Below are 25,321 nucleotides of genomic sequence, written 5' to 3'. Positions count from 1 at the left end.
GCAATCCATTAAATATTTCCGTATTAACTTTAGTTGCATTAGTTGGTGTAATCAACATAATTATTTGTTTTTAAATACCAGAAAAAATAATACCTCGTAATTTACAGGAAACTACTATCCGTGCAAAAAGTTGAAATCCGCCAGGTCATTTTCGAAATAACAGCGATTTTCCGCGAAATTATATGGAATATCGGAAAAATAAACATCGGTTTACCACCAGTTCAAATTTGAATTTTTGTCGTCAAATAATTTTGGAGAAAATAGACAAAGTTGTTGGCACTCTCAAAAATCGGGTACTTTTTTTACTTAACTCACGATAAAAGAAAAACCGAGGACCCGAAAATTTCCAAATTAACATGTGATACGCAGAAATGTTCACTGATTACAATAAACTTTGCCGCAATTTTTTCCATCGAGCGGTTCCGAAGATATCGATCTCTGAAGTGGATAGTAGTGTCGTCGAAGAAATAAAATTTACAGTTTCCTGTAAATTACGTGGTATTATTTTTCTGGTATTTATAAACAAATAATTATGTTGATTACACCAACTAATGCAACTAAGGTTAATACGGAAATATTTAATGGATCACATTGTTTTGGATTGGAAAAATATGTTTTTTTAGTTATAATACCGTAATTACAGGAAACTGTAAATCTAATTTCTTCAACAACATCAAAAAAAAAGTTTATTTTTAGCTTTATTCTAAAACAATAAGAAATAGACCTATCGAACCATATTTAATAAGCGAATAAACAATGGTTCCATTTAAAAAAACAAAAATTGTTATCAAATTCTCTATAAAAAAGTGTCCATATAATGTCTTAGTTATAATATTCCACCTATAATAATAACCAAGATAATTGCACTTGCTGGTTTTACGATATTTTCAATTTTGGCCTCTAGAGGAAAAACAAAAAGCAGGTAAGCTACTTTTTTTTCTAACTCTTATAGTTTCCAAGGTAGCCTATTCGGACATCGAATTTGAACCACCCTGTACACCCAGATGGTGATGACGCAATACCACGAACTACGCAGGAGATCAACCCGCATCAATCAACATTGTGTTAGATTTTGTATTAGCCCAAGTGAATAAAATAAAAAGTTGAATATGAACAAAACTTGAACATGTTTTTAACTTTACTAGTTATCTGTTAATTTTGTTGATGATGCTAATTGAATTTTACCAAAATCGGTATTAAACATTCTTCCATAAATAGTTATTTTTGATTTACTCGAATTAAAAAGAAAACAGCACAAATAAGAATAAGCAATAAACTTATTTATCTCTCATCAAGACTCAAGACCAATTTGATCTCTTAAAATTTTATTATTCTAAGATGAAACAAGTAATTAAAACACTAAAAGAAGCACATAAAACTAAACATGCACAGAATCACAAAAAGAAACAATTAAGTGTTAATATCCCGTAAATTAAATTGCTTCGTTAAATTTTTAACGGAATTCATCGGATATTCGTCAACAACAGTTTCGCTAGTTTGAGGAGTCGGCGCCTCTTCGACATTATTTTTTTTTTCCAAATTTCGTTTTTGTGGCACGCGTAAACTCGTGTTTAACTTTAAATTGCGGATATTTTTAAATGACATTCGCCGTTTGGGTGGTTCTGCGATAACTTGTAACGCGTTATCCGATTCGGCGTTAATCGAACTGTTCGTTGTCGAAACGAGCTTCGTAAAAATAATTTCTAATTTCGAATGGCGTTTAGTGTCCGTTTGGGAATCGATTTTAGTGCTATTTATTGTATCCGATTGTTGTTGTTGTGTAGATTTAGTACCGCCACCAACGTTACGTTTAAAACATGCAAAAGTGTTACCACTACAACAATTCAATTTCCTTACGTACATTGAGGGTGTTTTCGACCAGGTAAACTTCAAATTGTGTCTGGTGTAATACGCCAGGAACGCTATTAACGCTAGAATTGGGACGATAACCAAGAAAATGATGTAGACCACTTTCACAAACATCGTTTGGGCTAAAAAAAAATGATTTTAAAAAAATTAAATGATTAAAAAAAACTTTTATACCGTTAGGATCTGAAGCTGGTCCACTATCTTCGGAACCACCAACGCCGGGATAATCGCAATAAGGTGGGGCAAATCCGTCTTTACAATGACAATGACCCAAATTGTTGCAGACGCCGTTTCCGTTACAATCGTTCGGACAAGTTTTTCCTTGAGCTCGTAAATTTGCTACAGGTAAGCATTTTTGGTTTACACACATTTTTCCATCGCCACATTTTGCCCCATCGGGTGCTAAACCCGGATCGATTTGGTTTAAGCCAAGATCGACCAAAGCCGTTCTACACGGCACGATCGAACCGTTAATATTGATGTAACTTTGCGATAAAATTGCAACTGATTCCATACCGAATTCTAATCTTTCATTTAAATGTACGCAATGAAGCATTCCGCAAAGTACATGTCTACAAGATTTTGTATAAATTTGATTGTTTATTAATAAAGTGTTTTAACTTACTCGTTTTGACATTTTGAATAAACTTGATTTAATTTGTTGTAGCCACAATTTCCATCTCGAGCACCTTTACTATTTTGTCTATAACATTCATCAGCACTAGATTTACCGGTAATTCCCCAGAGTAATTTGCATTGATCAGATCTGGTGCGACAAAATCCTCGATAACAATAAGCTTTTCCGTTATTACAAGGTTCCGTGTCCATTTTGTAATTATCATCTGGGCAATATTCTGATTGGCCAGTACAATATTCGGGTAAATCACATTCGATGTCGTTAGATCGACACAACGTTCCTGCTTTTTTGGGTTTGCATGTCTAAAAAATTTGAATTAAATTAAAGAAAAAATGATTAAAACCACTTACATTGAGGTCACAACATTCTCCTGTAGCGCAACTAGCGTTAGCATTCAACATACAAGTGGTCGCGTTACAACAAGAATTGTTACAGTGGTCTGGAAGACCACAGTCGCATTGTTCCCCGGATTCAACGAAACCATTTCCACAAACGGGACTTCCAAAGAGAGATTCCGGTTTATTTCGCAAACAATAATCCATACCGTGTTCGAAAGATAATGCTAAATAATCTAAACTACAACTCGACCAATGTTTTGGAGGAATCGTTGAACTACTCGGCGCCATTATACATCTCTCTTCAGGACATCTACATTCATTGGTGTCATGTTCCATGCCTAAATTAAATAAATTAAGATTTTGTAACGAATTTTTTTATTGAAAAAGTTACCAAAATTGTGTCCCATTTCATGGGCAATTGTAGCAGCAACCAATCCGATAAGTTGCGAATGCTTACTGTTGACAGCGCCAGAATATTCGTATGTGCAAATAGGACCTTTTAAAGCTTTTCCAACTACGCCGTTATTGAAGGTTTTTTTCCTAATACAAAATTAACTCAAACAATTTCTTTTATTTTCTAAACTTATTTACTTACGTTATTAATTGTGCATTATCATTCGGATGTGATTTCATTAAAATTTCTCTTCTATAATGCAAAAAGTGTGCTAAAGTAACATCCCCATCGGATGCGATATCGATTTCGTCACCATCGTTCCAGGTGACTACACCAACAAGAGCTATGAATATGTTTAATGGGGCGTACAACTGTTTTGATAATCGAAAAGAAAAGAAAAAAGAAAAAAGCAGTTAGTTATTGAATCGCCTCGGGTTCATTTCGCCATTTACATACCGAATTGATTATGTTGGTGATATCCTTGCAGTATTTTTCTACTTTACCGCTATTTTCCCCCAGATCCTTATACAACGTATTATCTACGACCAATATTAATTCAATGTATCTCGATTGTTTGTTAGCATTATACGGTCCACGGATTGGCGTTTTAGTTTCGCGTTTATACTGAAATTAATAATCCAATTAAAATTGAAACTGAAAATTCCGAATTATTTTGTTCATTATAACTCATAGTATTGATTATAGTACATTATTATATGAGCATATAATGAGGGCTATTATTCACGAAGGTTAAGTTTGCGAGTGGCATAAATAACCTGAGTGAATAATAGCTCATTATATGCGAGTAGAATACTATACTTTGTCCACGACTATTGAAATTGATTCCATAAATTTATTTTTTAAATAAGTTTTTGAATAAAGGTTAAACGTCAATGTGACACAAATTCAATGTTACTAACTGTAACCAACTTCACAACAATTTGTCAAAATTAAATGTCAGTTTTATAAAACGTCGCAGAGCGGTCCGAGCGGTAAGAAAACCCGATCGAAAATATTATTTTGGTGTTAGCAATTAGCTAGCTTTATGAAACTTGGCATATGATTATAAGACCAAAAGGGTAATGTTGTGTCAAAATTTGAATTAAATTCGTCAACCGGAAGTAGTACTACGCAAGCAGTACTTTATTTAAATTCATACTCATTTTCTTTTCATATAAATTAGGACTTTAAAGAAGAATATTACTATAAAATTTTGTGCAAAACATTAGACGTATATTACTTCACATTTTTTTGTGTAATTACTAATTACGTGATCGCAAATTCCTATCGAAATTGTTTTATAGAGGACCTATACCGGATGTCTCACGTAACTGGTTCGTTAGAACTTTTTTAGGTACCACTATTCGTAGCGGTTTGAAATTTTGACCTAAAATTTTGATCTAAAATACTTTCAAGATGGCCGCCACTTCCGGTCTACCGGATGTAGACCACAACTTCGTTATTTTAAATGGAATGCTATAGTTTTTAATGCACCTTTTAATTATATTCGACAAAATAAGTTGACTTTGATAAAAGTTATTGGTACCTACCATTTTTCGTTTTCGAGTTATTTTGTTTTTAAGTTTCTCTTTGGCAAATTACTTTATGCTCTTTAAAACCTTATATCTCAGCCAACGTTCATTCAAAAAAGCTCTAAATTGGCACGATTACTCTTGAGATGTTGTCAAACAGATTGTCATTTGTTGTATTAAAATATCTTATACAGGGTGGTCAAAAATTGAATTATCGTTTCTTCATATTCACTGGTAAGAAAGTCGAAAATTTTAAATGGAACGTATTTTTTTACCTTATCAGAAATGGAATTTGATAAAAATGTGGCAAAATTAATTGGCAGAATTAGTTGGTTAGATAGCTCAATTTTACTTAGCTTTTACTAAAAATGTTTTAAGAACTATTCGAGAATAAACTCATCGCTCTTAATTTGAAGTGATATTGGAGACCATAATACGTAAGTTTGAAGCCTACTTATAGTAGAATTTTCCCATGATACTGAGATAGTCCACATACATTTCAAATTATTCGAGATAATATAAAATATTTTGTTATATTCACCAACATAATAAAATTTATCTCAATTTGTGGGAGTCTTCTTCATTTTCTAGATCTTGTTCCTCAATATTTACTTCTTCATCATTATTGTCTTCTTCTTCACTTTCTTCATCATCATCATCTTCTTCTTTACCTTCCTTTTCTTCTAGAGACTTGTCCAGTATAAGTAAATTTTTCATGTCTTCATTCATATTTTTATATCTTTCTGAACATTCTTTATAAAAGTTACTAATAAATGGATCGGAGCTCAGTAATAGTCTTTTAAATAAATCTTCATTTGTTTGAAGTCCACCCAAAATAGAAAAGATAAAAACCAAAACATAGCAACAAAATAACGAAAATCATAACAAGGATAAATAAGATCCACAATTATGTGTTAAGTAATCTTTGACTGCCAATTTTTTGGTTAAGGCGCACGTTGGCGCAAGATTTCTTTCTTATGCTATGTACACCATACCTTCAGCAATATAAAAATGTTAGCTACAATTGTTCGATTTTGTTCGCTCGCAAGATATTTAATTTAAAAGATTGAATGGTCAAAAAATATAAGTATTTATTGACGTCAATAGAAATGGTTGTAATTTTTTTCAACAAACATCTTTTGAAATTTGGAAAGTCGTAAAATGAAGACCTTTCTGTACTTTATAAGAAACCAACGACACAATATTTTCAAGTAGTGATATACCATCTTTTTTGTTTTCTAAAGTTGTGCCGTTTTCTAAAAAATTTCCTTATACAAAATAAGGTAATTGTAATAGCAATTTATTTCGCGCAGTAGCTATTATAAAACACCAAAGACTTCATAAACTTCACTAAGAGTCTATTAATAGTTAAAATATATGTAACATTTAAAAAAACAACACTATAAAATTTTTTTTTTAATTGATTTTCGATCGGGTTTTGAGTGTTTTCGGACCACTGTGCGTCGTTTTCTTTAGGAAAATTAATTAATTTATGCTTAAATCATACGAAAAAAGAAAAAAAAGGTTTTTTTAATGTCAAACATTTAGAAACTCCTAAAAAATTGAATTAAATTGTCGTTTTTTGAACTTTTAACGTTTCAAATAATTATTATTAGTCTGGTCAAGATGGCTACCCGTGGATAATGATTATTAATCACTCCGTGAAAAATGACTGCCATTTTGTTTTAGAAAACTCATTCATAAGGTATACATATTATATATAAGGTAGTCGTGGACAAATAAATTAATGCAGGTATTTAACTTACCCTGAGAATTCTATTATGTTCATCATACATTTTTTCTTGATGGGCATCACCTTTATATCCACAAGTTTTATTCGTTTGATCATCGATATCAGAATGACTGTACAAATAGTGATAATCCTCGATGCCATTTCCGTTTCCTTCGACGTAATGCATATCCTCGCCATCGTAAACGACACCGGTTAGACGACCGTCGCACGTCGATAGTGCAGCGAAGGAATCTGGGACACCCCTTATCTTGCCGTTGTAGTGACACAGCTCCACATCCTGCGAATGATGAACGCGTGTACCCAAGTTAATGACATAAATAGACAACAACACTATTATATGACCAGAGGTAAGATGTTTGTTTTAACCACTATTAAACGTATTTGTGATGAATACTTAATAAGATTAAATCAAAGGCCAATAAAACAGGTTCAATGTTAATATATGTAAATGTATTGAAATTATTTGTTATTTATAGAGTTTATATAGACGTACCTTTTCAGATAGATTTTTAAGTACGGACTTGCCGTTCTCTTGTACCCTGTGAAAGAAGTTCTTAGGTATTAGGTCCCTGTTTAGTTGTAAGTCTAATGTGTAGTCTTTGCCTCTGAGATCATATTGTATTTGTAGGTTTTGAATATGATAACCAGACTGGAAAGATAAAAATAAAAAAAAATTATATTGTTATTACAACTGCTTATAAAACTACTTTAAAAGCTGTTATCGCGTTGACCTATATAATAAAAAAAATATAAATTCCAATCACTCCTCTTGTGCTCTCAAATTGAAATTTATCCGATATTAAATTCTTAAGTGATCAAATTGAACTAAAGTGTAATTCGCACGTAACCCAATAACCCAGATCATCACCGAGGCAACTTTCCTGAGGTGTTTTGTCTCAATAGTGGAGTAACATCGTTAAACAACTGTTACGACACTATTATTACTCAGAGCGGGTTTATTGGAAATGTTGGGTAGAGTTTCATTGAGTTCCCATTATTATAACACATTTTGACTAAATCACCTATTCATTATTACATTTATTACATGATTAGTAATCAAATATGGAAGTTAATAATTATTGACTATTATAAGTTGGATGTGAAATTTTATTATGTGTTTATTTATTTATTTATCTCATCTGTACCATAAACAAGCAATTGTATACAAATAAAATTACAGTTCACAACGATGAATTAATATTAATGGTACAAAATTGAATCAAAAGGAAAAAAACTAAGTCTAGGTGATATAAATATATTGTGATGTTTTACTTGTGTGTTTTTACACAAGTTATTAAATTATAAATTTGGGTTTCTTTAATTTTAAGAGACTCTTATTAAAAACTCAGGGTTTCGGGCAAGTTCAGGTTCAAAAGAATATTAATCAGGTTCGACAAAAAATTCATTTAATTAAACACAAAATCAAATTAACTCGTTTTATGAGTAACAAAAAAAAATGGTTTTCCTAAATTTACTTTAATAACAATGCTTATTTACGAGAGATAAATTTTTAAATAAAATAGATAACTGCGGTTATCGACTGAAATATCGATATTAGAGAGAACCCGTTTATTATTTGAGAGAGAGAGAGAGTAGGATAAAACTCGTTAGAACGGTTCTTTGAAAATAACGAATGGCCGATGTCTTAACTTGTCATCAAACTCGCTAAAAAAAAATAGAATTAAATAAATGAACGTTATTCAAGAAAACTAATAAATCTTTACCCACAAGTAAGTATTCATCAAAATTATAGGAAACTCTTGTGAGTTGTTCTTTGAGTTTGACTCTTTGAATTTTCTTTTTGTAGGTTATGTTAAATAATAAAATAAAATTATCATCCGACTCACTGTGAAAAAGAAAGGATTGGAGTTCAATGTGGTATCTGGATTATGGATTGTCTCCTGTGTTCGGGGCACTAACTAATTTTCTGGATGGTCTACAGGATTCTTCTTACGGGAAATTGAACTGTTTGTTGTTCGGAAATAGGGTCTTGGATGACCTCGAAGAAGTATCAGTAGTTCTCGGAATCGGTTGTAGGATGATTCTCTTTTTATTTTAATATTGTAAGTTGATTTGACTTTTAAAAAAATTATCTTAAATTTTTGAGGTTATCTCTTGAGATTCAAAATTTCTTCTATCTGACGACGTGGATTCGACGCTGGTCCGACGACGACTCTTTCACTCCCTGTTCGCGATCTCCTTATATACCCCGGCACTCCAACTGTTTTTTCCTCGTTTCTGATTGGCTCTTAGCTTCGCGCCCTTTTCAAAATTCAAAAATCTTGCTTCGAAACTAGCGTCATCTCTTGATTTTTCTCGGAATTAACCTTCAAAATTTAATTCTTTTTTCGTTGATTTCTCCCTTATTCCTTTATGAAACGTAATAAAACTTCGTATTCAACGTTGTCTTTTCTTGTTTTTAGACATACATTGGAGTACACGCCAAATTTCAACAATGAGTAAAGTTAGAAAAATTCAAATTTAAATCAAGGATTTTTTCCTCAAAATAACGTTAAAACCTCAAACGATGGATGAAAAATGTGCTTTAGGAGCTGAACTATAATAATTGATACATTTGGAAGTAAACAAAACGGTTTAAGATAAGATTTTCACCAATAAAACATCTCTCTGTCACAAATTCTAGGTTATGTTTTCTCGGTGAACTAAGAGAATGTTAAAATTATCACAATATCAAATAAACGCTCGAGGCAACACACCAACTGCAGCAAAGAACAGTTTTTTAAATGCATAGAAAGAGTGCTGAAACAAATATACGTTAATACGATTTGCTGATCTTGCCATTCTCAATAAAGGAGAGTTTTGACAGGAATTGGTTCTTGGAGTAGGTGTCATAAATAGAAAGCGAAGTAATCTCAGAGGAACATGAACACATATAGAACCAACAAGCATTGGAGAATCACACTTGTTGTTCAAAAGTTTGTATTTGAGCAATTTAGATTGAATACGCTCAATTCTAGATTTATACGAGAGATACTGAGGATTCCAAAACTTAAAGTGTAAAGCAAAACTTAAGTGTGCTGTAGACATAGGCAAAATAGAGATTTCTAATTGCATCAATGTTAGAAAAAGCTACCGTGGATCTTAACAGTATCAATATAAGTTTAGGCGATTATTTAAGCAAAAAGCATGTAAATTGTTTAAGTCAGATTGCAGTCTAGAACAATCAAGAGGTGAGGAGATACGGAGAAAGAGTTTTAAATCGTCAACATACATTAAACATCGGGCATAATTAACGATGTCAAATATGTCGTTAACATAAATATTAAGCAGTAAAGGACCCAGATGGCTACTCTATGGAACACCAGAAGAAACCGACACAGGATTAAAAAAAAAACATTAACCCAAACAATCTGGCACCTCTATTTCAGATAGGAAGCAAGCCATTGCAAAATTTTCCCCTGAACACCAAACTTCATTAGTTTAAACAGAAGTAAATTGTGATCCAAAGAAATCCGTAGAAACTGAATCAACTTGACAAGAATCATCCAGAGAAGATAAGATATACTGGGTATATTCAAGCAACAAAATTGTCTACAATTGATTTTAGACTTAAAGGCAAAGAATAGACGTGCATAAACTACCTTCTCAAACACTTTCCCAAATGCTGGCAAAATAGATATGGGGCGGTAATCAGATATAACACCATGATTTCAGATTTAAAAATGGCAAGAATAAAAGCCCGCTTCCACAATGAAGGAAAGACACCCATTATTAATAAAGCATTAAATAATATAGTTGAAGGAAGAGACAGAGAATGTGAACATTCCTTGATTAAAATTGATGGAATACCATCAGTACTATACTATCTGTAACCCTGATTAACGCCCAACCTCAATTCTATCAAACTGCATCTGACTCAAAAAAAAGGCATCAATTTCTACACAATCTACATTCTGCTGGATTGGAGCAGGATCAACAATACTACCGACAACAGTTCCATTCCATGACATCGTAGAAGGAATGACATCCACACGCTTCTTAGACTTAGTAAAAGCCTAAAACACCTTTGGGTTAGATTGGATATTGCTTTCAGCTCTTCTAGCATACTCCATGTAATTGTGATGGATTAGATACTTTGCACGACTCCTTAGAATTGAAAAAGTGAGGTAATCAAGTCCTCCAAAACACTTCCATTTATAGTGCGCCTTTCTTTTCTCTCGAATTACTTTAATGGTATATGAAAACCATAATAAAACATGAAAAAACCATAATATAACTGACAAATTCTAGTTAGATTAATTAATTGGAACACCGCAATATCACAATAGGTAATTGGTACATTTGAATAGAATTAGTTCTAAAATGCTATGGTAGGTAAAAATAGAGATGAAGTCCCAATGATTTAAAGATTTTTATAAAATCAATACGAAGCTTAATAAAGTTGCAATAACAATGAATAATTTATACAATTCCGCACTTAACTCCACTTTCATATTGGATATTGCAAAGCAAATCTTTTAATAACCTCGTCTCTTTATCAATATTTATGTTTCCTGATAGATACAAGAATATAAGTATACGTATGTAGAAGGACATAATTTTTATTTAACGAAAATTGCAATCTCAGTAAAACTGTTGATATACGATTGTGGTGAGGTTGTAAAACTTTCTCGCGTGGCGAACGCCCGTTGATAAGCAAAAAGAATAAAGGAAGTGACATTTGACTTGGAGAGTCGCCTGAGGTCGCCCACTCAGACGGCTACCAGATAAGAACTCGAGGACTGTCAGACGTTACGGCCGATGCCTTCATTGTTCCCGTCCTAATGAATTTCCCTGCAGAACCTATTTCAATAGGCCAAGTTTTTCAAATATTGCATGATGAGAAATTTCTATTATAAATTTATTTTGATTAAAATTTTTTTTATTCCATTCATAAACATCCATCGTAGTTTTATAGAGCGTAAAAGAACATCATATATTCTATTCGAATGGGTACATTAAGAGCACATTCGCACTTTAAAGCACCTTCGTCCAAGTACTAAATCCGCAGTAAAGCCGCTCCGGGCGACTTTTATTGCGATACCTGCGCAAGAAATTTTATCTATGTGCCAGCAGTTTTCGATAGCAAGAGCTTGAATTTTTCGGGAGATTCTATCGAATTTTTCCGAGTTATTTATAAAGTTTTTTGTGAGAATTTAAAGATTGTTATCTAAGTCGAAGCAAGAACTCCTTATGGCTTATTGTCAACTTAGACTCCCAGCAAAGATTATAAGACGACGATGTCCTCTTCTCCGCATTCCGAGCACACAGAATCCGTAGTCGTTTAAATTGAATAACAAGGCCTTTGTAGCTGTAGCGGTTCATGCATAATTCAGTGCGAAAACGCAGCTAGCTAGTCGTGGAGAGGATGGAAATCTTCTCCGTAAGGAAGTAAAACGACTACTAAAGAGACAAACTAAGTTCATACAAACTGTGCTAGGAAATGGAGGCGGATATTAAAGTTTTACTGATTTCATTTATTAAAAAAAATCATAAAGTTTTTCTTAACTTATTCAAATTCACATTCATAAAGACAAGTTTTAATATCGAAAAATGAATCCTTAACGCTCTATTATTCAGTCAATTGTAAAGTTTGTGAATTGTGAATTCATGGGCTTTCACTTCGAATTGACGAGCTTGAATAGGTAAATTACTGAAACGTAACAGGTGCTTCATAAAGTGATGCATACAGAGTTGAAATTCGAGCTTTTATAAACTTTTCTACGCTTCGACAATTTCGTATCAATCGGGAACCGTACTACAGCCGTTTCGCAGTCAATTTGATTCCGTTCGTTTTACCTCTTCTCTGAAACGCTAAAACTCGTTCTCCCGTGATGCGTTCAGTGTCCCCGTTTTCATATCGTTTACCAAAGAGTAAGAAATAAAACCGAGAATAATCTTTATATAAAATTTATTATAAAAATAAAAGAAAATGTTTTTTACATACCTCTTCCTTCGTTGAAGAAATTTGTCTTTTTTCTCTCCCATGGTATATTCTGGGCTTGATAAGTGTGTGCCGGGTGAAGTCTGGAGCAGGATGTTGTTCAGCTGCAAAGAAGAGGCAAAAAATAGAAACATTTCGTGACATTCAGAGCCGGAATAAGACTCGACGAAGTCGTCGTCGCGGGTCTATAGGAGTACGTGTCTCTCGTAACAGTCAAGTTCAGATTCCTACCGCATTTTCAAACTGGAACTCAGCGGCATTTGAGGAAGACGAAGTGAATTTTTACATGCATTCTTGTCCATATCGCGCGTACTACGAATACCGACCTCTTTACCAATAGAAAATAAATCTATTTGTTATGGGCACCTCTTCTTATTGTTAGTGCGATAAGAGATGAACGACGAACGTAGAGAAATCAATTCCGTACGTGCTCGATTTGGAGTTGGCAACGAGTCAAGCCGCATGCGAAGAAGTTTGAATTTGTTACAGTTGACCTATTTGGGTGGAGAAATTTAGTCGGTAGTATAGAGCTTCGGTTCTGAGAGGTTTGAATATATACGAACTGTTTTAGTTGCGTATAAACTACAACTATCTACAACCCTATATGGTGATTAGACAAATTGCTATTTCCTAACCGTCGAATAAACCAACCAAAATGCGTTATGTTTGCTTTATACTATTTGCTAATTTGGGAAGTGCATGAAATGTTACCAATCGATATTGTAGTACAATGCTACGTAATATTCAGTTTTAGTTTATTGAAATTTATTGATGAATTGTATAATAAATTATATTAAATCTAATTAATTCCATCATATAGTATCGTTTTATATTAAATTGTATAGATTGATCGTAATTAATAATATACCTCATCTCGATGATCATGATGATAACTTCAACGACATAGTGGATATAGCAATAGAAAATGTGTCTTTTAAGAAATAATATCAAGTATCTTTTTTTTAATAACTTATTCGAAAAAAATATTTAATTACGAATAAAATTGCTTATTTAATTAATATTTCAATACAAAATTAGTATCATTCATTCCTAACCCAACCTACAAACTTAATTTACCGTAATAAATTCCTGAGAAATGTGGAAATTAAATTCGATCCATTAAATCATTAATAATAATCTATATTTAGAAGATAAAAAAATTATGATTACAATAATTTACATAATAAACCGTGTAACAAATAAAAACAGCGTGAAAAATGCGGTACAACAACAAGGTTTGTGCATAAGAGGTTGAAAAATGGAAAATAATACCGGGAAATAATTCAAATTGTTAATTAACATGAATTACTTTAATATATTTAGTATGGTATGTAATTAACTGTGGTAGGAAAACGGATAATAATTCAACTTAATTTTTAACTTAACACCAAAAATTCTGGATCCGTTTAGGATCACCCAAAGGAAAACTTGCACTTTAAATCCTACAATTATTTTCAGAAGTAAACATTGGGTCTAAAATACTTACATTGGTAACTCTTGAGATGGATCTTATAATTATTTTAGTATCAAATAGACAGAGTCAAATCCGAAATGCCTTCTTTCATTTACGAGAAAGTATCCAACTTTTTATTTTTCCACATGTTAGAAGATTCCTAGCCTTAATTTTATTATATGATCAAAATTAACAAGATACTGGGAACTGAAATGCTCTAGCATCAGCAAATCAAATGATGGATTACTCATTCCACTTTCATAATAAACTACTATAACCAAAAAATAGAAATTTCAGTTCGAAATTTGCGTCAGAATTCTAATTTGCAATACTTCCATATAGATAATTACCTATTGTCTAGTTGAGACAAAATTTAAACAGTCAAATTTAGGTTCATGTTCTAAGACTTATCAAAATCGAGATTAAACTGTTGTGGAGTACATACATGCTAAGTCTTCAGCTGGTATCTGTCAGTATCTGATTTTGCGCTGAAAAGAAAATTTCCAGTCTTCTAATTATAATTAACTATTGGAGACTATAATATTTGCACTGGGAAGTGTTCGGATGGATTTTACAGTTATTTAGTTTCAAATAGACACTTTTAAATCTGAAATGTGTTCAGTTTACTTGAAATAATTATCGAGATGTCAAATCCATATTCATGACAGAAACTCGTCAACTTCTAATTGTTAAAGTCTTAGCACCGATTTTTGTTGAAGATTGCCAAGATAATAGAGACTAAACCATAGCCAACCTAAGTCTTAAGTTGGATTTGAACACCATTTTAGTCTTATCTCAAATTTAGACAAAACATCGAGTTGTCAAGACGAAATTCATGTTTCTAGATTTGTCGAAATCCTATATGTCATTTAGAACATTTATTTGCAAGGTCATTTTAATTTCAAGTGAACACAATTAATTTCAGTAGTTAAATTTTCAGTTGGAACGTACAGAATCGACAACATACTGAATATTTCAATAGATGTATCTACTTCCAAACTGATCTTTTCCCCCCTAAATTGCCTCTTTTCATGTTTGAGTTATCGTGTACACATGTTTAATGTCTGGGTTGGTTGTGGATTAGATGGGTTTGGTTTAGTTTGGGGAGATTTGGTTGAGTTTGGTTTATTCTTATAGTTATAAAATAAGGATCCACTGTTTTTTGAATACAATATTCTTATGTGTTTGCCGTCAATCAAACCTATGCAATCAGTTTAGAGACTATTTCTATTTCAAGGCTCAGTAGAATGGCAAGAGAATTGAGTACAAAGAAGTTTTACATAATCTAATTTTATATAAAATACAGGGTCCGGCAGTGAAAAGGAAAGATTTGAGGTAGGGTTTACAGCGCGCCGCGAAGTGATGGGGAAGAAAGTAGCTGACTTGCCAAGACCTGTATGATTTGCCATTTAGTTTACAATGGAGCGTTGGAGGGGGGGGGGGGAATCGTGGTTACGTAGTTAAAGCCTATTTTCAAAATGGTGAGATTTCGTCAAATGGAATCATCGGTCCATACTTTTTTGAGAATGATGCTGAGAATGCCGTTACCGTTAATTCTGTACGACACGTTGCAATGATTCAGAATTTTTTCACACTACAACTTGAAGGCTTTCCAGTGAATGAACACACACTTTTTCATCAAAACGGGGCAACAAGTCACACTGCAAGAATTTCAAGTTCTAGACAGGAAGTTGTTGCACCTCCGTGACGTCATGCGCCCAATGTAAAAGGATAGGGAGGGGTGCCAACCAAAGGCTTGGGGGGAAAATAGATTGGTAACTAGATCTGGTGTCTTTTCCAATACCAATCTATTTTTTTTTTCACCTTAGCCTTAGGTTGGTACCCTTCCCTATCCTTTTACATTGGGTTGATGACGTCATGTGGTGCGGATGTAGTGCTGTGGTGCAACTTCCTGTTAAGAATCGGCGTTGCTATACTACTGCTGTAAATGCTTTGAAATGATGATATCAGTTGGCCCCCTTGGTCTCCCTACCTAACCACATGCGACTTCTTTCTTGCAGAGTTATGCAAACCTTTGAGGTACGACTCCAAGAATGCATAAATTGTAACGGAAGACATTTGGCGGATGTAGTATTTAAAAAATAATTTTTTTGACATTGTAAACCAAATGGCTACTCTCTTATTTTCCATTAATGTATTAAAAATTATTAAAAAAAATATTCTTTAACAATAAAATTATTTACGAAATCTTTCCGTTTCACTGCCGGACCCTGTATTAGTTTACTTTTATACCATTTTGAATTCTTCTCTTCTATTCTACTACTAGAATGGAAATCATTCGGATTTAGCCCTCTTGAGAGACGTGCGGCTAAATCCGAATGTTTCTAGTTCTCGGTCTATTGTTAGTTCTAGTGACAGTGGTAAATAGCGTTAGTTAGCATAAGATATTACTATGTTGTATATTTTTATTGAACTAAAATTAGAACTAACATAAGAACTAGAATCATTCGGGTTTAGCCATACTGAGAGAGAGACGTGTCGCTAGCAACATCTCGAATTTTTCTAGTGTAATTTTTGCTTAAAACTAACCAATAATTCTTTGAGGTTGCGCTCGCAAAACTCCCGTTTTTGCTTTTCGCCCACAAACTAAAATTAAAGTATTGCAGACAACCTCATATATATAAACCTTGGTAGAACAATACTTATTTTACCATAACCACATAAATTTTCTAATGAACACACTTCGCAGAATAATTATTATAAACTAATATTATACTTGCAAACTTAGTAAATCAACTTTACAGTTTAATCGGTATTATATTATTTAATTTCAAAATATAAGCACGATAGACAATGAATCGACATTGAAGAGTTCTCAAAACAAACGTGGGTAATCTTTATGGGACACATTCTTTTCAAGGTTGTTCAATTTGCATGATACATAAACGGTATGTCTATTATGTGAAGGTTATTGAATAAATTAGCTAATAAAAAGAAAAATTACGTTACATCTAAATTGTTTTTTGCGGAAAATCTCGCGTTGGATAATGAAACTTTGAAGTAACCAAAAATACTAATTTGATAAAGTGTAGTTAGAGGAAATTGAGTTAATTTCGAGGTCGCACTCCCAGCAGAGAATCTAAAATTATTCGTCTGAATTTTGCTGCTGGACAAGATGTCTCCGAACCTCATTCCTTGGATCTTAGCCAACGCATCCGTCTCAGGATCCGTAGGATTCATCGCTACAGAAGAACTTGCTGCACTTCCTACACAACTTGGCACGACCTCTTATCGATCGTTATTCTTTGGCCTTCCAAAATTAAATAAATTAATTTATAATTTTGTCATAAAATTATTCTTGCACAAAAAAAATCTTTTTATTATAATAAATTATACAATGTAAATGAACACCCATGAAGTACACTAACCATACATCATCTCGTGATGTACTCCAACTGCCCGCCATGTACCAACAACGTTAACAACGAGTTGTGACATCTTCAACATCCGCCAGACGCGTGCTTAGCACACCGCCTTCATCATCTCCTTTCTTGATTAAAATACTTAATTCTCGGTACTGTTGTCGTGTAATTCGTGCGGTACAAGGTGTACTTCGGAAAATTTATAACGTGACGTTGTAAAAAATCAAAACATAAACATCCTGATGCAGAGAAAAGAGAAAGAAAAGATTGGGCTCGTGCTGTGCGGTGGCTTGCACCTGTATACAAAGACGCGTGTTGTTGTCCTTCTGGCATCAACGAGGATCACCGACCAAAGTTTCCATGGCGAGCAGATGGCCGTTTTATTTATAATCGGGGGCAGATGGTGTTTATCGTTTTCTAAGGCGACCATATTAACGTCTTTGGGTTCGGTTGATTACTCTACGAAATTGGTTTGGTGACGTCCAATAATTTTGTAGGTGTCACTAACAAATACACAAACCACATTAAAATGAAAAACTCTCAACTAAATAAGAAATTTGTCATATACTTAATACAATCCTTACAGTTTAAGACAAATTGTAGATGAACGCTCAAAATACAGGTCAACGCATGAAGAAACACTCGCTTAAGTAATTTAAGTATTTTTACGGCACGTTCGAGTTTAATTGGCGCTTTTTGACGCCAACTCTAACTGGTAATTATTAGGACTCATTGCAGGGAAATTGATGTAATGAGTCTTGCTCAATAAAACTAATTAAATATTGAGTATTTATATTTTTTAACTATCTTTAATCTTAACATTAAGTTTAGCCATTTGGGGCAGTATAGTTATAAATAATTCTTAAAAAATCAATACACATAATTATTCCAGTTCCGATACAAAAAAGTCCGACGATGATCGCTAAATTTAAATTTTCTTCCGATTTTTCTTTGGTACATTTTGTGTTAACATCCTTTGCAACGCAATCGCAATTTTTTTCATCGACAAAATATACTATGGCGATAGCTCCTGCTGAAATATTAAATCCCGCTCCAAAAACCAACAAAAGAAGTTCTAGAACATCACTACCGGTTTTGTCCAGCACGTAAGTAATCCAGAACGACACCGATATTACGAGAAATCCGGTCACCGCCACAACTATGGTATCATATTTCGCTCTTGGTTGTAACTTCGAGAACGTTACTTCGCTTAAATAGAACACAATTAAAGTTCCAACACCTAACATCATTTCCAAAAATTTCAAAATAATACCCCAATTTTGCGGAGATAATAAACGTTTAAAATGCTCTTTACAATAACCCATTAATAAATTTTCTTCTTTTGACTTTTTATTAATTAATGAAATGTCAAGAAAATTTCTAAAATTTCAATGTCCTATTTTGAAATATAATTTTTTATTTAGGTTTAATAAGAAAATGAAATACATTATTAACCCTTTGTGTCCCGACGGTACTTTAAAGTACCGTTAATTTTAAACACTCATTTTAAACTGTAGTTATCTATTCGGCGCATTTAGAGCTGTCTGTACTTTCTACTATACAAGTGTATACAAGAAATAATCCGTATAAAAAACGTCGCAATCCGCACTGTAGGATTTTTAGGTACACTTTAAACTTATTCATCCAGATGTGAGGTTAGAAGTTTAGTGAAAAGTGGTGTTGTTGAATTTTGTTGTTTAAGAAGCTATTTCTTTGATAAATGGTTATTAAGTATGATTATTACAGATCATTTTAAAAAGAAAACATTGAGCTTAAATTTAAAATAAGTCTCATTCCTTAATTTCAATAAACATGGTTTCTAAGAATTTTTAAATTAGCATCTTTTTTGACTCTTTTAAATGTAAGTGTTGTTTCAACATTTTTTTTCTTAATATTTTTCCAATTTAACCCAACAATTATTATACATCATTGTAAAGAGAAAGCTTTGAGCTTTAATTTAAAATAAGTTTCATTCCTTAATTTCAATAAATACGGCTTCCAGGAATTTTTAAATTAGCATCTTTTTTGACACTCTTAGGTTATACGAAAATGTAAGTTTTATTTCAACTTTTTTTTTCTCTATATTTTTCCAATCCAACCCAACAATTATTATACATCATTTTAAAGAGAAAGCTTTGAGCTTTAATTTAAAATAAGTTTCATTCCTTAATTTCAATAAATACGGCTTACAGGAATTTTTAAATTAGCATCTTTTTAGGTTATTCGAAAATGTAAGTTTTGTTTCAAAATTTTTTTTCTCTATATTTTTCCAATCCAACCCAACAATTATTATACATAATTTTAAAGAGAAAGCTTTAAGCTTTAATTTAAAATAAGTTTTATTCCTTAATTTCAATAAAAAATGGCTTCCAGGAATTTTTAAATTAGCATCTTTTTTGACACTTTTAGGTTATACGAAAATGTTAGTTTTGTTTCAACATGTTTTTTTTAACATTTTTCCAATCCAACCCAACAATTATTATACATCATTTTAAAGAGAAAGCTTTGAGCTTTAATATAGAATAAGTCACATTCCTTAATTTCAATAAATACGGCTTCCAGGAATTTTTAAATTAGCATCTTTTTTGGCACTCTTAGGTGCCAACGAAAATGTAAGTTTTGTTTCAACATGTTTTTTGTCAATATTTTTCCAATGCAACCTAACAATTATTATACATCATTTTAAAAAGAAAGCTTTGAGCTTTAATTTAGAATAAGTCTCATTCTTTAATTTCAATAAATACGGCTTCCAGGAATTTTTAAATTAGCATCTTTTTGACACTTTTAGGTTATACGAAAATGTTAGTTTTAACTCAATACTCTTTTTCTCAATATTTTTTTAATTCAACCCATCGATTGTTATACATCGATTTAAACAGAAAGCTTCAAGCTTCAATTTAAAACAAGTTTTATTTCTTAATTTCAATAAACACGGTTTCCAGGAATTTTTGAATTACCATCTTTTTTGACACTTAGACTATGCGAAAATAGGGGGATTGCATATTTTGCTAAAATTTTATTCCAAAGGCCTTTACTGAGTGTATTTTGATAGCGTTTTAATTCTGTCCGATTCTGTCACAAAGTTTCAAAATGTTTGACTTCTTGGGACACAAAGGGTTAAAGGGAATTAAAGATAGTGAGAATGAAATCAGATCTAATGATAACAAATCCTTTCTTCCCTCATATAAGCTTAATACCAAGTCAGCTCCGAGGTCGATTGCGACCGAGACGTTACAATGAGTAGTCCGAGGGGCTAGAATTGCTTCCTTGATGATGCCTCAACCAAAAGTGGTCTCAGTTTAAGTTAAAAAAGGATACGTCCTTAAAACCAATGATATCAATGGAAATACAGGCGGTAATAAAGATACATAAAATATGATTTTTGTAAACCTCTTTTTTTATTTGACCATCACCGAATTCCCAACGTTTGTTTTTCTGTTTAAATATAATACTGCTGGTTAAATTTTCTGTCATTAAACTCGTTTTGTATCCAAGAGTGCTGGCATGAAAGTGAAATTCCTCCACCGTTAAATTAGATTTAATTCAGCGAAGTGAGCATTCTCTCGGTTATTATAAAAGACATGACGTCATTTGCTCTTATAAAGCGGAATTTAGCCGAAACGCGGCTATAAATATTTATACGAAAAATCTTTTGTGTTAGACACATAACCAAAAAAAATTTTAAACGAAACTAACTGTAAACATGATAACGACAAAAGTCTTCGGTGTAATTTCTACTTGTTGCTACTACAATTTATTCCACTTGAGTTATGCAAATTGCATCCCCTTTACCATCGTTTAACTTTGCGGTGTGTTATTTTAATTAGAAGTCAATTAAATTTGATCTAAAATAGTATACTTGGGTCGCAATTTATTCTGGATTTATAGTTTACTAACGTTTTCCTGCCAATTAGGTTAACGTACGCTTTTCTGCTTGGTTATACATCCTATAATCTTATATTTATGGCTACAGAGTGAAAAAAAAATTCTTTTATGCCTATAAATTTTAATCACCACAACCAGTTTTCAATTTTGTAGTAGCAGACCCTTTCTCTAATTTTTAATGTAAATATATTCGCAGTGAATGTATAAACTCGAAAAGGTGACTCATACCTCGTCTACCAAAGACCAGGGAATTATCAATGAATCGGACGACGCCTACGCTTCTACTATCGTATAGTGACTTGTAAAAGACTATTTAGAAGCTTCCTGGCACAACACGTCATGGCGCCAGATAGATTTGAGTTTAGACGCCGTGGTCGAGTCGGTAGCGTGTCCGTTGGTCATAAATAATGCAAAATGTGGGCGTTCCAATTGGAGCGGTGTTACGGTCGATGGTAGTTTGCGAACGCCGCGTCTGGAGTTTTGGAATCGTAATTGCTTAATTTGAATATGGAAGGAAGACGATGGAAGAGAGGAAGGAAGCGGAGGAGTCGGTAGAGGATCGAAGGAAAACGCTCGAATGCGATGGTGGAAGTAGTGGAAGAGTGGTCGTTTGTTAAACGATACTTTAATCTTTTCGATTGCGATAATTGCAGCGTCGCTTTGTTTTAAAATGGAACACTTTGAATTTGATCGGGTTTTAGAGTTTTAATGGTGGTTGAAATTAAAGAAATTACATTAATAAAATATGTAGTACTACTCAAGAAGTTAGGGTAAATAAAGTAAAGACGTAAAACTGCTATAAAAGACTTTCAATAAAAATAAGCTGAGGTATTGGCTTCTGGTGATAGAGTACTTGAAAGCACACTTCACGTTTTAAACTATGTCAAGGTCGCTTGCGGCCGAGACGCTACAATGATTTGACCGAGGTGCTACAATTGCTTCTTAGATGATGCCTCTGCCGAGGTTAATCTCAGTTTAACTAATGCCTCGGCCGCAAGATGCTTAAATAAAACCTTTACCTTACATAATAAGTAAGTACATAATAATTCGAAATTAAAATATTCATTTTTTACTTTTTTTAAGCATTTTATTGTTTTTAATATTTACAATTTTTATCCCCTTAATACATTCTAATATATATTATTAGTATACTATTTTCACCCTCTACCCTCTTCCTCCATTTCCATACCCTCAGCTCCTCGGCCCAATCATCCCCTCATTCTTCCCTTTGTCTCCTTACCCCCACAACCATTCTCATCCATCGTTTCCCCTCTCCCCCCTCTCCTAAGATCTGCCCTCGGTCCAACTCCTCCTCCATCAACTCACTGCACCCATTCAACATATGTTCCAACGTTTCCCATTCCTCCCTGCGTAGAACACCACCTCTCCTCATCGGCCATCCAGTATCTGTTAGCTATCTCCTCGTTTCCACAACGGAACCTAGCCACCAACTTCTTCCCTTCCTCATCTCCTTCCAATAACAAGTATCTAGGCAGCCCCTCCGTTATTATGTCCCTGTACCTTTCGTTATACCTCCCCTCTTTTATTTGTGTCCTTCTTTCCTGTCTCTGCACATCTCGGTCCCTATCTCTCAACTCCCTCCACATCTCCCTACCCATCCTTCGTCTACTATTTATCACAGTTACCGAGTAGCCCGCTCGTCTATAATAGTTGTCTCTGTCTCCTTTCCCATATCTGATCTTTCCCTCCAACACTCCCCCAAGATCCCGCAGTTTGGCCTCCCTCCTATTCTTTCTTCATATTTCACTGCTCTCCTGCCCGCCTCCAACCCAACCCCGGTGTTTCTCTCGCCACCCCAAGCACCCATCTCCAGTATCTAGCTTGCACGTCCTCCAGCATTGTCTGCTCTCTCCATCCCCATACCTCTGCTCCATACATCATCACACTGCTAACCAGGCCTTCAAACATAATCTTCCTCGCTGCCACATTCCTTCCAAAAACTCTCTTCCCCCAACCCCATACTTGTCCCATCACCTTATTCGCCTTTTTTGCCATAGCTATCACATGCGACCCCTCCCTGTTGTACTCTCTGAACACATACCCCAAGTAAGTATACTCCCTAACCTCCTCGATCTCTTTTCCCTCCTATCTCCAGTTTTCTGTTCTTTTTCTCCCACCCTTACAAAACTTCATCATCCTTGTCTACCTCACATTCACTTCCAGCCCCTTCCCCCTAAAATATCTTTCCAATGTCTTTATCATATCTTTTATCTCCGCCGCTTCTCTCGCCACGACCACGATGTCATCCGCGTATGCTAACATATGCACCCTTCTACCTCCCACCACCAACCCTCCCATTTGCCCCTTCCCCAATCTATCCTCCAGGTCCGCCGTATACAGTGCAAACAGACTTGGGCTCAGCGGACATCCCTGCCTCAGTCCCTTCGTCGTCCAGAACACGTCGCTCAGCTTATCTCCCACTTTTATCCTAGCCATAGTCTCCATGTATATTTCCTTCACTCTCGCAATTAGGTGTTCCGTGATCCCCCTCCTCCCACAACTTATTCATTTTCTACTTATTACACATCATTTATTTGCTTTATTTTTGCTGTTATTCAAGTAAACGATAAGATATCTTCTCGACTATGTTATTTCCAACTCCAATTACCCGATCGTCATTACAATTTCCTGTAAAGGTTCTTAATCACCCGCCGCTGCACCATTTACTTCTTTTTCAGTACAAATGACAAAAAAAAATTAATCGATCGAAAACGACGTAGATAAACCATTTTACCATTAAGAGTCGACCACTAATTTGCGTTTCTCGATAACGTGTCAATTCCAAACGACGACGGTCAAAAGATTTCGTCTCTTCGCAGTTTCTCAAGGTGAATTGGGTGCGAAACTTTTCCATACTTGCTAATTACCGTGGTTATAATAATTTGGGATTAAATTCAATTGAACTGAATGGAAAAATGAATGAAAAGAATGTCGGGGCCCTTTGACGTCGTTGATCGGTTCGATTAAAAACCGCTTTCCCGCCACTTCCTTTTCGGATGAGGCGCGAAACGGTACCTTGAACTTCTTTTTTCTTCACTTTCTCTTGTTATTCAATCCGTGATCCTTTAAGAAACTCGGTGCGAATGTTGTAGACGATGCGAACGTGAAAACGTGTTTTGGAAATTTCTCGACGGTTTCTTCTGATTTGTATTCTAGTTGTCGCATTCAAGGCTGGATTAAAAATTTTTTTTTAAATCATTACGAAAATGTAATCAACCGCAAATTTTATTCATTGGAAAGACCAATTTTTACTTTTAAACCCAAATCGAGGAAATTAACAAAACTTTGATACGAGGAATGTTTCAAATCGTTGTTATGTTAACCTTACTTTAAATAAGGATGTGAAATTACAATACGATTAACGAATTAAAGAAAGAAAAAGTTTTCGGAATCGATATGAACAATTTGTGTAAGAGGTGAAAGCTATGCCACAGAAAAAAGACTTGATTTCGGTGTAACAAGACAGGGCACTTTGCGAAACATTGTTAAACAGCAAAAGCAGGCTTGAAAATGGTGTTTTCCTACCGATTTAGAGAAACGTTAACATCATGTTAGATCTAAAAAGAGGAGCCCTAGCCTGGTACACCGATGCTTCAAAGACAGTAAGATCTGGAGTAGGCATGGGCATCAGTGGACCAAATAGCCACATCAAATTGCCCCTCAGCTCGGACTTAACAATTTTCCAAGCAGAAGTTCTTGCTATAAACTTCTGCACCTACAGAAGGGACAAAAAGGTGCATCCATAAACATTTTCACAGACAGTCGGGCCGCCTTAAAGGCAATTCAGGCCTACACGTGTGGCTACGCACTGATCAGAGAGTGTACCAACAACCTGAGAGAACTCGCTAGGGGCAATGATGTTACCCTATGGTGGGTTCCAGGTCACAGCAACATTGAGGGCAATGAGAAGGCCGACAAGCTGGCCAAAGAGGCAGCAAACACGCCCTTCATTGGACCCCAACCTGGATGCGGACTACAAAAAAGCCACCTAAAACAAATAATCAACAACTGGGAGGCTTCAAAGATAGCCTTACGCTGGAAAGAACTTCCAGGTCACAGACAAGCGAAGAGTCGCAAAACAAAACCAAAGAGATTTTATGCCTCAGCAAAGG

General features: G+C 34.1%; 1 protein-coding gene and 2 long non-coding RNA genes across 5 annotated transcripts in view; 1 reads left to right on the top strand and 2 right to left on the bottom strand.

Annotated features, from left to right (window-relative positions):
- Window positions 1-25,321, bottom strand: part of LOC111415144 (disintegrin and metalloproteinase domain-containing protein meltrin) — a 75,708-nt gene that overhangs the window by 4,223 nt on the left and 46,164 nt on the right. For both annotated transcript variants that reach the window (XM_023046684.2, XM_023046685.2), the window contains 10 exons: window positions 12,471-12,571; window positions 7,017-7,172; window positions 6,537-6,800; window positions 3,695-3,862; window positions 3,440-3,609; window positions 3,236-3,384; window positions 2,857-3,182; window positions 2,495-2,808; window positions 2,044-2,441; window positions 1,862-1,991 (listed from right to left, as the gene is read on the bottom strand). In XM_023046684.2, the coding sequence (XP_022902452.2) occupies window positions 1,862-1,991; window positions 2,044-2,441; window positions 2,495-2,808; window positions 2,857-3,182; window positions 3,236-3,384; window positions 3,440-3,609; window positions 3,695-3,862; window positions 6,537-6,800; window positions 7,017-7,172; window positions 12,471-12,571 (2,176 nt within the window). The remainder of the gene's footprint in view (window positions 1-1,861; window positions 1,992-2,043; window positions 2,442-2,494; window positions 2,809-2,856; window positions 3,183-3,235; window positions 3,385-3,439; window positions 3,610-3,694; window positions 3,863-6,536; window positions 6,801-7,016; window positions 7,173-12,470; window positions 12,572-25,321) is intronic.
- On the top strand, window positions 8,146-12,477 carry LOC111415145 (uncharacterized). 2 transcript variants are annotated; one of them, XR_011639576.1, is made up of 3 exons: window positions 8,146-8,253; window positions 8,331-8,586; window positions 8,947-12,477. It is a non-coding gene; the product is annotated as an uncharacterized lncRNA (long non-coding RNA). The 2 variants fall into 2 exon arrangements; XR_011639575.1 differs by having other exon boundaries at window positions 8,631-12,477.
- Window positions 18,084-22,330, bottom strand: LOC139428907 (uncharacterized). The gene is made up of 2 exons (XR_011639577.1): window positions 18,577-22,330; window positions 18,084-18,512 (listed from the first exon to the last, which is right to left on the bottom strand). It is a non-coding gene; the product is annotated as an uncharacterized lncRNA (long non-coding RNA).

This window comes from Onthophagus taurus, chromosome 2 (genome assembly GCF_036711975.1).
Source record: "Onthophagus taurus isolate NC chromosome 2, IU_Otau_3.0, whole genome shotgun sequence".
Lineage (NCBI taxonomy): Eukaryota > Metazoa > Arthropoda > Insecta > Coleoptera > Scarabaeidae > Onthophagus > Onthophagus taurus.
Note: the sequence above shows the minus strand (reverse complement) of the source record. Positions and strands in the feature narration are given on the sequence as shown.